Source organism: Anomalospiza imberbis, chromosome 3, assembly GCF_031753505.1.
Source record: "Anomalospiza imberbis isolate Cuckoo-Finch-1a 21T00152 chromosome 3, ASM3175350v1, whole genome shotgun sequence".
NCBI lineage: Eukaryota > Metazoa > Chordata > Aves > Passeriformes > Viduidae > Anomalospiza > Anomalospiza imberbis.
In genome coordinates this window covers 8,023,535-8,037,596 of record NC_089683.1, presented here as the reverse complement: position 1 = coordinate 8,037,596, position 14,062 = coordinate 8,023,535, and the positions used below count along the sequence as shown (strand labels likewise).

The window sequence follows — 14,062 nt, the reverse complement described above, 5'->3', positions numbered from 1 at the left end:
CATTTCTATGGCAAATGAAGTGACTTATTTCTAAAAATATTAGTTTGTTGTGGATTTTTTAAGGTAGGTCTACTAAATTTCCAGAAGCTTTTTTTTTTTCAAATATATTGTATTTCCATAGAGACATCTCATGCAAGCCAGGAGGATAATCACAGAATCACAGAACTGTTTAGGCTGGAAGGGACCGCTGGAGATCGTGTAGTCCTAACCCCAAATGAATGATATCTAAGGATCTTAGGATATCTTCTTGGACTGTAACAAACAAGCAAGCTACTAGTGATGAGGAACCATAATTAATCCCAATAATCAAAACATTTTTATTCTGTATTTTTCTTTCTCTCTGGTAGACACCTTGCATTTCCAAGACTGAAAATCAGCCTCAAGGACTTGCAACAAGCGTCAGGTGGGGACAGACACCCATCAATCAGTCCACGCCCTGGGACACTGATGAGCCTCCATCTAAACAGATGAGGGAGAATGAAAACCCAGGTATGTCTCTAATCTTATTTGTAATTCTACCAGGGAAAATCGTTCAAAGCAAATTCAATGCACTATCTCCATTTACCTCTGTAAATTAGGCTGCATTGTGAGCCCTTTCTTTATTCTTTAACAGGGGTTTTCCCTCATTGTAAAGACCTCTCAAGTTTCTTCTATGCCGGGGCTGATACAAATGTATTAAGATGCAGCAAGTTCATTAGAGCAGGTTTTTTTTCATCCTTCTCTGCCTTCACTGGAGGAAAAGGCACTCTGTAATACTTTAAGACTTCTTTTATGTCCAGAACTACCTGAAATGATTTCCAGCTTCCAGACACATATCATACATTGTGCTACTATGCCAGACGCCTAATTACGATGTCTTTGTAGTGGCTGGAGCACCATTATTATACACACAGAGTGTTTGTCAGGGAGCCATGAAAGCACAGCGGGGAAAGAGGTTAATTTTCTTGGAAGCGTGTGCTTAAGCTGCATAAAGTGCAAAATACATAAAACCGCAAACATGCCGCATGTCACCTGACGAGTATTTTAACAATTGTGCTCACATTGCTGCAGCAATTTTATGCACTTACTGCTTGGGAACGGCTCCAGATCCCAAACTGCATTAGGTATTGTGCAGCAGGGTGTGTCGGTGCCGTCCACGGGTGCGGGAGGGGAAGGATGAGGATGTTGATGTCTGTTCTCCCCCATGCCGAGCCCACCGCCATTGCCGGCCTTCCTTCATGCCACAGGTGCAGCACCCTGGGTCACCACGGTGGCAGCGGGCAGCCAGCCCGCCCTCATCACGCACTCCTACGGGATGACACAGCCGCCCACCTTCAGCCCAGCCGCCAACGTCCAGGCCCCCGTCATCGGCGTCACACCCTCCCTCCCGCCGCACGTCACCCCCCAGCTCCCACTGATGCCAGGCCACTACCAGCTCCAGCCGCAGCCCTCCCAGCCCCTCAGCAACATGGTGGTCAACCTCCAGAGCCAGCCCTTGTACACCAACAGCCAGCCCCTCAGCATGTCCTCCATGAGCGGCGTGGGCCCAGTGGCCTACCCAGGCCCCGGGGCGGTGGGCAATGGCCACCTGGCCTGCCCCATGCTGCCGCCGCCGCCTCCAGCCCTGCCCTCGGCCGCCCTGCCCAGCAGCGCGCCCGCCACCAACGGGCAGGCGGCCGCCCCGCTGCCCCCCAACGCGGCTGCGGTGGGCGGCCCGGACAACACCAACGGGGTGCAGATGCTGCGGACGATCGGCGTGGGGAAGTACGAGTTCACGGACCCCTGGCACCCCAAAGGTAAGGCGGGCCAGCTCGGCCCCCTCGGGCGTGCAGCGGGGGCGGGCGGCGGCCGACCCTCGGCATCCCTGCCGCTCTCTGTGGGCCTGCCAGCTACGGCGGCTGCCCACGCACTTTTCTAAAATGCAGAGCTTTTGTGAGTTACTGACAACAAAAAGCAGCGTGGTAACAGGAGGTACGATAGGCTGTGGGTGAAAAGTAGTCAAAAGCAGCTTTCAGGCCCATCAGAGAAGCTGGTATTCCCAAGGGCAAAGCAGCAATCATCCCATGCCTCTCCCTGTGAAATACACCCCATGTTTCCATCTGACCACTGTTCTCCTGGCTGCAGTTGTGCATCTGCCACAACAATGACCTCCTCCTTCAGCCCTTGTCTTCTCCCCGCTCTGGTAGGAGCTCAGGCCAAGCACAAGTCAAAGCAGACTGCAGCTGAACAGCCCAACATGTTCAGCGTTAAGGGGAAAACTCTTCATTACCAGCTTCATTGGGCTCAAATGCTGCAAAACACATGACTGAATAGTCATGAGTGTTCTGAGAGGCTGACCTTTTCTGAGGAGTACTTTGTAAATGAGCCCCTCTACCAGGTCACAGTGGAGTGTTATTTCCGAGTGTCTTACTCCAGACACTTCAAAACTACCAATGCTCTGTGTTCCAAGTTTCTATTTGCATTTGGAGAGTTTTCCCTTCCTCCCTTACAAATCACGACTGAGCCACATGTACAGGTAAAGCAAAATGGAGCTTACAAAAATATTAATGCAGACCTATCAGCAAAATCAATTAAATTGATTTTGTAAAAAAACAGCACCTTCATTAAGTCTGTGATATTTTATGTATGCATTTCTATTCAGACACAATCCATGTGTAAATTATTTATTTGCCACAAGCTATTAAGTTCTGTTGTGTAGCTCTGAATTAAAGACAAGGAATCTCTATTAAAAATGATTAGTCCAATAACTCTCACTGCTCTTTACATAAATTGTTCTTTGGTATGTGTAAACCCTTACCAAAGTTCCCTTGAAAAGGAGCTCAGATACAATCTCAACAGTACTTTTGTAAAACTGGATATTCAGATTGCTGTTAAGTTTTCAACTCCAAAACCCAAATGTGATGAGGGCTCTTGCTGTATGATGAGCTTCTGAATTTTTCTTTGAGCTCTCTCTAGATGGGCTTTAAATGACACTGGCCCAGTTAGGTAGCCAAAAATTAACCAACAATTACAAGAGTATTGTTAATTCTTCCCTTTTAAAAAAAGAAGAAAAAAGCCCAAAGTCCACAAAAGCATTTTGTCAGGTCACGTTTATAAGTTATAAACCATTGATTTTGTAGGAGAAAGTGGAGAGATTTATACTCTGTCCTGGTAGACTGAGTTCTGCTGGATGTCTCTCTCCTCCATAGGTGCTATTTGTCTTCTAAGAGACATCATCTCCACTTTCTATAGTCACCTGTCCCAATTTTCTGCACTGGATACTCAGATGCATGATCAAATTAACGCAATTTAAAGGATTGCTTGGTGTCACTGGAGACATGTGCAAATATACAATACAAGGGAAAACACATCAGCTTAAACCACTTTCACGGCAGTAATTTGATCACATATCTGAGCCCTAGTGACACTAACCTAGTGAGACAAATGAGCATGTCAGTGACTGCACACTTGAGGTTAGGAATACTCCTAAATGCCTCACATACTTAGGGCCAGCAGCATGAGCTGTTATTTACTCTTCCTCCATCAATTAACCTTCAGCAGATCTCTGGCTAGCAGATGAAGTAAACTTCAAATCAAAGCCTAAGTAAAAAGATCGTAAAATATTTAATCAGTCTTTAATATTTGATTTACAAATTCTTAGTCAGACTTCTTGCTTAACCTGCTGTAAACCCCAGTCTAGCCTAATAGTCCGAGCACCCCAGGGACCAAGTCAGCCTAGGAGATGTTCATTAAAGTGCAAAGCAGAGATCCTCAGTGGAGGATGCCAGGCATGCCAGACCTAGATCTGGTCCAGTATTTGGAAATTCCTGTACCTAGGAGAAGGATCTGTAAGAAGAATATTGAAACAAGCAGTATTTCTAATCCATGGCAATTGCTGACGCATTAGCCGTACTGTACCTCACAAACTGCAGGCTAGACAACTGTTTTTCAAGGGATTAGGGAGCTTCTCTGTGACCACCAGCTATTGAGTTATTCCCATAGTGGTTAAAAGCAAACAAATAGAACAGAATGAAGCATGCATATACAAATGTCTCATAAGCAGGACCTATTTTATAGAGATAAAGTAATCCCTTCCTCTGTTTCCAACCTAAAAAGCCCTTACGTCTAAAGCTGTATTTCTTCATGACACATCTGAAGTCAGAGAAGATATATGTTGGATTTGCTTGTTTTGAATGAGAGAGAAATAATCAGGAAAGAGGAGACAACTGGGTGCTGAACCAGACCTTATACTCTCACTAGAATAAGATTTTTAATATAAACTGTGAGTTTCAATGTGGCTTGATTATCCAATTATTTTATGTTTTAGTTTCTGCCCTCAGGGATTTCAGTCTCGAAAGCCTGACTGATTTCACAGTCTTACATGGTAGATACCTTTCTCTCCAATAATGAAGAGAAACTAGGAGACAGTATTAAGCTGTTCAAATACACAAGTTCAAACTAGTTCCCTACAAGTTTCATTTAAATATTCTCTCTCTTTCTTGGGGAACCTTGGCCAGTATTATAATAAGGGCCACTGCTAATGGCCTTGAGATCTATCTCATTATCCTATGGAACTCTGAATTATTATTTCACTTGACAATCCAGTCTTGTCCAAGTTTGAATAATTGCCCAGCTATCCCTTAAGTGAAAGAACAGTTCTTGCTGGTTAATATGATAGGGTTTCTTATATTTTTAGATTTTCTTAGGGACCTGATTTGAAACATCATGTTTTATTTCCCATAATTATCTTTCCTTTGGCTGTGTACGTGTATGGGCCATTTTATACTGTGTTCATGCAGAACTAGGTTTCTTCCTCAGCTGTTTCTAAATACACATAAACAAATAAGTTGCCAAAAGTTAAAGTCACTGCAAGTGTGCCATATTATTTGCAATAGGTCAAGAGATCTCACATGACTGAAAGAGTCATTTCCATGGCTCTGCAAAAAATGCATTTTGGTAACAAGAACCATGATACAAAACAGATACGTCATTCTCCAGTGTTACAGCTAATTTTTACCTAATTTCATTTAAACTATTTGTAAGAAAAATTGTGCATTGATTAGAGAATCTTCATGGTCAGAATGAGTTATATTCTTTAAATAGAAGTTAACTTTAACTACATGATCTTATTACTTAGTGAATTTGTAAAGTTGTTACATTACAAGAGACAGAAATAAAGTTTCAAAGGAATTGTTTTTAGCAATGTATGAAGAACTGTAGAGCTGCCTTGTGAAATGCATGGGGTCTTTTACCATACACAATGAACAGGAGTTTTGGGAGGCATCTGCTTAGACCTGTAGTTTCCCTTTGGATAGGATTAATACCAAATACTCCTAGCTGACTTCAAAAGCCATGACACCTTAACACAGACATACAACCAAATATTTTAGGACAGAGCCAGCCCTTGTTTTCCATCCATGTCCTAAATCTTGCTCTAAAACCTAAAGTACCAGAGCAATTAATAAAGCAGAATATTCAGAAACATAAAGATGTTAATTGTAAATGTATTCAGTGAAAATCTGCTGAAGTTCTCATAGCCAAATTTTTACATGGCTTCTTCAGAAAATACAGAGTTGCCAAGACTATTCAAACTGATTTTCAGGATCTTCAGGCTATATGATGTGGCGAGCACAAATTGTCACTTGTACAATGTGCCTGCAGGGAAGAGAGAAAATCATCATCCTTGTGTCAGAGAAATTTCTGACACAAGGTGCCAGTGTCCTGTGCTATGGCACAGTGGCAGAGACCAATGCCTCTGTGCCTGCCAATCCAGCTGAGCCAAACGGAGGAATTAATCAGTCTGATGAAGGACTGGAAGAGATTAGTTTCCTTGCAGAAACTGAGTATCTGAGATGTGGTCCTTGTCTGTCTCCCGGAGCAGAATGCTTCCTGATATTTAAGACTTTTAAACCCAAAACTGAGCCCTTTGTGGATACCTATGACATCATGTAGAGCATAAACATTCCAGCTTGGACTCTGTGATCTATTACACATTTGGAAATACACTCCCTTCATAAACTTGATATACTTTGAAGCATAGTTTCTAACACAAAAAATGAGGAAAATGCAGTACTTTATTGCAGTACTTACTCCTGCAGTGTAAAATTAACCATGGACATCATGGGGTTTAATTTGTGGATGTTAATGGAAAATACTGATGTTCGTTTCCATAGTATTTGTATTCTATAATTCTTTGGTTTGCAGTCCTTAACTAGTGGGAAAAGAAAGCAGATCCTAATTAGTGTTCAGAGTGTAATGACTGTAGAAACATAACAATATCAGAAATAAAATCTGAATGTTAATCCTTGTAACACTAATTTCTTAACACTTCATTTTCAAGCATCAGCAAATAGCATGAACCAAACAATAACAAAACTACAAAGGAATACTGTTGCATCATCACTTATTGATTGCACCTTTCACACTTGACTTTATTGCATTGGAATTCTCATTAGGCCGCAGACAATATTTACTTTCCTTAATCATGAATAGTAACAAGGCAGAGTACAACATTTTGTCAATAACTATCAACTTTTTTCTTCAGAAAAGGCTAAATTTTCAAAGGGATTTCAGCTTGACCTACATTTCTGTGAGTGCACCTAGTTCCAGACATGAATGTGGGGGGTGGAGAGTGTTTAAATTCTTCATGTAACCTAACATTTTTTATTCTAGTAACATTATTAAAGGATATTGTGTGTTGAAAACTCTAGAAAGCTTCTTTTCTGTTCTCTGCCTTGCACCAGAATACATGGCTTGTGTAACCTTAGGAAAACCTCTCTTTTGTCTAGAAAGGTAGAGAGATAAATAGATTATTAAAATTATAGATATAAAATTATATGTAAAATTGTATGGTGTGTCTGTGTACATGTATATACATATATATGGATATGTATGCACATAGTTGTAGGGAAGGGAATCTACAATAGAAATAACTACATTCTCTCCAATTGTTTGTAGCAGAGTTAGGTTAGCATGGAAGTGTTAGCATTGTGCATGCCTCTTACTGTGTTTTCCTTAGAACAGTGGTGATTTCCTGGGATGGCCTAAATGGTACCAAGGCACAGATGAGTAGTGGTCATTTGTAAGCTCAACTTGGTAATGATGCATAAGAGTTCACAGAATCACAGAATGGTTGAGGTTGGAAGGGACCTCTGGAGGTTGTTTGGTCCAGCCCCCTTGCCAGGCACAGCCATTTAGAACTGTTTGCCCAGGACAATGTCCAGATGACTTCTGAATATCTGCAAGGATGGAGACTGCACTAAGCCTCTGAGCAAGTGTCAATGACCCCCACTCAAGAAACATGTTTCCTCATGTTCTGTGGGAACTTTCTGTGTTTCAGTTTGTGCCCAGTGCCTCTGGTTCTGACAAGTGAGGATCATGAAAGAAGCCTGGCTCCAGCTTTTTGGCATCCTCCCTTCTGGTGCAATTTATATACATTTATGTAATTTCAATTTATATACATTGATGAGATCCTGCTGAGCGTCCTTCTCTTTTCCCGACTGAACAGCCCAACTGTCTCAACCTCTACTCCTAGGAGAGGTTCTCCATTCCCTTCAACATCTTCATGTTCCTTTGCTGGACTTGCAAAGTATGTCTCTCTTGTATTGAGGAGCCCAGAACTGGACATGCCACCTGAAGTGAGGCCTCATCAGTGCTGAGTAGTGGAGCAGGGCCACCTCCTATGATCTCATTGCAATATTTGGCCTAATGCAGCCAGCCCAGAATACCACTGGCCTTCTTAGCTACAAGAGCACACTGCTGGTTCATGTTTTAGCTTGCTCGTGCACAGTAATAAACTTAAAGCAAACAGGTCCTCTTAAAATCAATTTTTTATCAATATTAGTTACCATCTTCTTTGATTAAAATAATTTTAACAAGACTGAGAAGTTGATGAGAGTATCTAAGCCGTCACTTGAGTGAAAATGAAATACATTTCCCCTTTCTGTGGTCCAAGCAGGGTATTTTTCATAATTCCTGTCCTTTTAATGTCACTGTCGGTCAGGTCATGACAGACAGAGATTTACTGTACTGAAGAGTCAAGGAGGACTTGTAACCATCCTAGAACATTGCCATGCTAAACATACAGCATAAAAAGGTGATTGAATTATCTTTTGATTGACATCTCTAAGTATGTCAGTGACTTGAGATTTCGCATTTCAACTGGAGGAGGATCTTCTCAGCACCACCAGTATTTTACGTGGGTTATCATAAAATAAAAATAAAAATTGGGGCATTGATGAAGTGAGTCAAAACTCCCTGAACCTGCTTTTAAAAGTCATCTGGTCCCTGCTGCTATTTTTTGTACATCTTTTTTTTAAATAAATGTCAGATTTGCAACTGTAGTTTATCTTTTGAAAATACAGAGCTGAAAAACTTTAATTTTGCTGTTGCATGATATATGTCATCATTTGTAGACTCACCTAGTTAATTAGACAGTAATACATTTGAAGTTGTCTTGAATTCCTTCCCACTCTAGTCTTAAGTTTGCTTAGAATGTGGTTTCATACCACATATAGTTTTGTCCATGACAGTGGCCATCAAATCCATTCAACATAAGTCTGAGAGGCGGCAGAGTTCTGCTGAATTACTATTTTCTCCCCTCCACACAACACTATATTCACAAGGTGCAAAATTTCTCAGGGGCTGGATGATAACCAAAATCTAGGATCTCTTTTGGCACAGAATACATAAGTGGCAACTTTTTATAAATACAGACCAAATTTTCAGGCAGGCTGCCTATCCATCCATATATCCATCCATCCATGTATCCATCCTTCCAAATACTGTTCCAGCAATCCCTTGCAGTTAGCTGGAACTGCTTTTGGGTGTTCTAAAAGTTATTAATTGTCCAAAATACTTGCAGAGTTGTCATTCTCCTTTCAGAACTCATGTTTAATATCTGGTTTCTCTGACCTTGTCTTCCCTTGGTCATCTGTCTTCTTCAGTTCTTGGCACATATTTAGGTGCAACCTTGTCTGCATCCATCCCTTTGGGTGCAACGGGAAACATACCAGTTCCCTTTCACTCCGTCCTCCCGTGCCTGAAGCCACTTTAAAGCTACCTTTCCTGAGAATTCAGTTTGCTTCACAAGTTTGGCTTTTCCCAAAATTTCCCACTAAGATTTCTTCTTCTTCACAGCAGCATAATTCTACTTCTTTTGATATCATTACTTAAAAGGTGGACAGTCAAAATACAGCAGCTGCAGTGTCAGCAGAGAATGGGGACTTCACGCTCAGTCCAAACTCAAAAAGCTAGGTCCATCCAGCGCCAGACTGTGCATTTATGTATATACATAAATGTTCCCAAAATGGGCTATTCTGTGACCTCTGGAGATCTCCAGAGAAGCAGATTTATTAAATTGCAGATGAGTTTTGGTCTCCTTACAAGAAAGTGAAATTTTTTTTTCAAATCAGCAGTCCTCCATGGAGCAGGAGCAGTGTCTAATTTCTGAATGAAAAAGAATCATTTTTGTCTCATTGCATTCAGAATAAGAATTATTCTGTTCCATGTTAAATTAAAAAAATCTGAACCGATCTGTGAAATGCAAACATATCCAAATAGTGACTTTTCTTACCCTACTGTGCCTTGAGATTGCTAATGATAAGCGCCACTGTCCCACAGTGAGGTGGGCTTTGAGCCATGGTCAATAATAACAACAGTAATAATAATAATATGGGATTACCTAACACATCAAATCTTCTTAAAAATATCATCAGGGATTAAATCATCACAAGGAAGAGGGTAGATAAGCTTGCAGAAATGATTAGTCATAGACAAAACTTCTACCATCTAGTTGTGCAAATAAAAGCGGCCTGAAGTTTTGTCCTATTAAATTCAGAAAATTACATCATTAAGTGTTTTATGTATTTACTGCTGTACTGGAAAAATCTCTAGACTGCAAAAAAATCAGTAAGTTCAAAGAGAAATGCTTGACTGGGATGGTTTAAGTCGGAAGCATTTGCCTAGAGGAGGTGCCAAGATGCTTAGTCAAGTTTGCACCGCATGACTATGTAATACTTGCAACAGAATGGAGGGTTTGCCTTAAGACTTTGTACATTATATTTTACACAGTTTTGCTCATTGGCATTACTCAAAATAAATAAAAATAATGTAGGGTTAAAGAGAACATTATGGTTTTTATTCACGATTCCGCTGATATTTCAGAGGGAGACAAAATGTGTTTTGCTCATCAGTCTGCACATGGAAGTATTTGGGTGAGGATGAGGAAGATGATGCAAAAAAAGATAAATTCAGCTAAAATAAAAGAAATCTTAAGAGCAATGTGGGCTGACACTCCTGTTCAGTCTGACTGATTTATAGAGTATCCAAATCCAATATAAAACCCAACTCCTCTGTGTGACCTTTTCCTTGTGAAAGAAGAGGGAAATATTCTTTGCATCCCCAAGCTGTGGTTCCTTTAAACCAAGGATCATTTTGCACAAAACACTACCATCCTGTGGAAAACAGAAGGAGGAGCAGTGATAGTAGATTCCCATTGCCTGTAACCTAGGAAATACAAGATTCTGCTCTTTGCCTTTTCCAGCATGCTGTGTGAACTTTGTTACAGATTCTCTAGATGGCTGAATTTGCTGTGTTAAGATGTTTTTCTTCTAGATATTCTTTTATCACGGCCATACTATGCCATTTTAAGAACAACCCTTTTTTTTTTTTTTTTTTTTTTTTTTGAGAGTTTTATTTGTTCTTCTGTAGGATGGTTAGAGCTCTGATTTGGAACCTATGTTGAACATCCAAATAGAGAAGCACTTTTTAGGAGCATTTTAGAAGAATTTTTTCTGGATGGATAGCAGGTACCTCCAGCAGGAATCACTCAAGTGATTTCAGGTTTGGACAGATGCAGATATTTAATCATCCATATGTAAAGAGCCATCACACTTCAAAGAAATGCATACGTCTCTCTTTCATTTGTAGAAATGTATCAAGAACAGAAGCTCATATTCCTTCAGCTCCAGAATAACAAATTCTTCATTGTATTTTACTTGCTGGAACAGTACAAGCAAATTTGACCTCTTGTCCAAGGATCAGCCTTTCAAGGACAGTCAAATCTGCTCACGAGCAGAAGTTCAGTACATTTCAAGAAGAGTCTATCTGTGAAAAGCCCACACCAATAAGAATTTCTTCCTTGAGAAATTAAATGAGTTCGACAGCCCTTTGCTGGAACTGCCCTCATGCTTTTGGATAAGCCATCATTACTTTGTTCTTCTATTTTTTTCTTTGTCTCAAAACTTCCATATTGGTAAACCTTGTGCAGTGAGTCTCAATGTTATCAGTCAGGGCTGCCTTAATTCACTCACTTCTGGGGAGATGAAATGGTACTGAGAACACCTTTTGGCTTTAAGGGTAAACTCAATCAAGAATTTGACTAGAGCCAGGAAATTATTTTATCATGTATTTTTGTCCAAATCTGTGGATGTTGAGGTGGTAGATTCAGTATTTCAGTAAGTTTTGGTATTTCCTGAGACTGGAGTCTTCTTTTTGTTTTAAAGAAAGTAGAGAAGGGCTGTTTATGTACTGAAGATCCATATAACTGTCTAGAAATAATGTGTTAACATATTTAGAAGACAAATTCTTAATATCAAAATATGTTTTAATGGGAGAAGGCACCTATTTTTAAAATATGAAGTCCTCTTACATGTACTGAGTTGGTAACATTGTCTCATTTCTACCCATTCAAGTGTACTGAGAATGTTGGGGGTTTAATATAATTTCTCACTGGGTTAGGAGATAGCCAGCCCTGCAGTGGAGTGGGACCACCTAGGTACCCCCAAAAAAGGGGTACCCATATTTCCTCCAAGTGAAATAAGATAGGTGGTTTAAAGGATATAATTTATAATTATCCAGACTGGGTCTAGCTTATAATTACATAGTCCAGATCTATGCAAAGACCCTGAAATTAATATTTCATGTTTGGAGGGAAGAAAGTGTTCGGCTGGGTTGGTAGTTGTCTGTCAGCCATGAACTGAGGACCAGGAGAGTTCAAGGAATCTCCTTTGAATCTTGAATTTATGTCCCTAAAACAGATGAAGAGACATTTACTTAAAATCTTAAATAGAAAACAGAATATGTAAAAAAAGACACTGTAATAAGAAAAAGGCAATGATAGCATCTTGGACTGTTATTACGTGGCTAGTAAATGAGAAAGATAAATCATCTGTATTCAAAACTGAAGTCTTGGTTATAAGAGCCCTAACCAGCAATCAGGTCTGTTAAGTAAGATTCCTTCTCTTACTTAAATTTAGAAAGTAAGAATGTCACTCAGTCATTAAAGCACAGGCAGCTAGGGCCATGTAGATCCTAGATGTGTTACTACATCTTACGTGGTTGCTGAATACTGGGAGAACAGAGCTCTCCCACAGGTTCTGGCTATTTGGAGGAGACTTGGCTGTCCCAGAACATGTCAGAGGTCACCAGGGCCCAGTGTGGTAACAGCTGCCCTGGGCTCCTCTGGTTGCCCCGCTGAATCACTCTTGGTTCTTTACTGCACTAACTAGGTTTCCATAGATGTGATGTAGGAACTTAATACACTTTAAAAACTTGAATTCATCAATTCCATTTTAAATTTCATGGATAGAGTCAAGAGTCTCAGCAGATGGACAGCTCAGCATGAACATAGCTCGTCTGTCAGAGGAGCTGGCAATGTAACAAAGTACGATTTTTAAATTATTTTACTGCCATTGTATTAAGAGAGCATGTTGGTAATGTTGGTTCAAATCACCCAAAATGAATACAGTATTTGCCTGTTGGGTGGAGTAAACAAACACATCAAGCCCCTTTTTGTGATCAAGATGGCTTTCCTCTTCTGCCTGTGGAGAGATACTTCTGGATGTGATACTTCCAGTCATTTACCAAGCATCATTTCATTAGCACCACTAAAGCCAATTTGGGTATATATTGTCAACAGTTTTGATTCAGGATTTGTTCAACTTCTACTTACACTCTTATCTCACACAATTTCCAGTGCTGTCTTACACTGTTTAAAATACTAAGGCCTGCTAAGAGGGTTAATGCTGAGAGAGAGGCTTATATACCTCGCTGAGGAGCCATCATTGCAGTAGCGCGGTGTCCCGCAGGGGGCTTAAGCTTTTCGTTCAGCAGTGACTCAGAAAAGGACAAGAGCCGTGTTCGCAGTTTCCACCAGCACTCGGTCTTTTCTCAAAGGCTTCCTCACTAATTCCCAGCTCATCACGATCCTGATCAGCCTGTGTAATGTGCTCATCACACGCTCATTTTCAGCTTTTGATTTGGCCTGGCTGTCTGCTGGGGAAGGTTTCCTGTGGTAGAAGTCTCCAAGTTCATGAACAAGTGAGCTCTAAGTGTTACTAATAAAAAATCCTTTAATCCACTTTAACAATGATAAATTGGACCTGAGGATTCCTCTAACTTTACAGATACATTTAGTTCAGAATTTCACTTAAGTCAGGAAATCATTTTATGGGCAAGAGAAAAGTCCTAAACACCCTGATGTGGACAATGGGAATGAAAGGCCAAGTGCTTAATTGCTCTTACTGTATCTGAAGCACCTACTGATGACTGAAGTTTCCACTGACATGTCTGGTTCATATAAAATTCACTGGTCTTTGCCATTATTTTTATTCTTAATTCACTGTGGCATTTCCCTTTTTACTTTCCCCACATTGTTGCTGGTACATGATGAAAGGAAATAACTGATCTGGGCCACAGAAATTCAGATTGAGCAAAGATCTGTCTAAAATGTACTTCTCTGGATTTACATGGATTTGCTATATTGTCTTGGTAGTAAGTACCTGACACCTAAAATCTGTATTCTTATCCACCCTCTACCCTATGTTTGCTTCTATGTTAAAGAACATAGCATGATCAGACGCAATCAAAGATGAAGTCTCTTTATTCTTCTTCTTTCCCAGAAGTGTGGGAGTTTGCACTGAGGACTCATCTACAATGGTTTGTGCCTCGAGTAATCCCTACATATCTCTGTTTCAGTAGAGGCACTTGAACATTTCCCAAACACAGCTCACTACAGTGTTACACCAGGCTGGAAGCAGTCCAGGCATCAGGAGTGCTCTTGGAGGGCTGTTCACCCTACCTGGACTTATTGCTCCTTGCTGGG

At 40.6% G+C, this 14,062-nt stretch overlaps 1 protein-coding gene and 1 long non-coding RNA gene across 5 annotated transcripts in view; one reads left to right on the top strand and one right to left on the bottom strand.

Annotated features, from left to right (window-relative positions):
- The window catches only part of KLHL29 (kelch like family member 29), a 390,113-nt gene that overhangs the window by 250,520 nt on the left and 125,531 nt on the right, over positions 1-14,062 (top strand). For all 4 annotated transcript variants that reach the window (XM_068183349.1, XM_068183350.1, XM_068183348.1 and 1 more), the window contains 2 exons: positions 348-489; positions 1,227-1,775. In XM_068183349.1, the coding sequence (XP_068039450.1) occupies positions 348-489; positions 1,227-1,775 (691 nt within the window). The remainder of the gene's footprint in view (positions 1-347; positions 490-1,226; positions 1,776-14,062) is intronic.
- LOC137470233 (uncharacterized) lies at positions 5,447-7,620 on the bottom strand. The gene is made up of 2 exons (XR_010996955.1): positions 6,049-7,620; positions 5,447-5,613 (listed from the first exon to the last, which is right to left on the bottom strand). It is a non-coding gene; the product is annotated as an uncharacterized lncRNA (long non-coding RNA).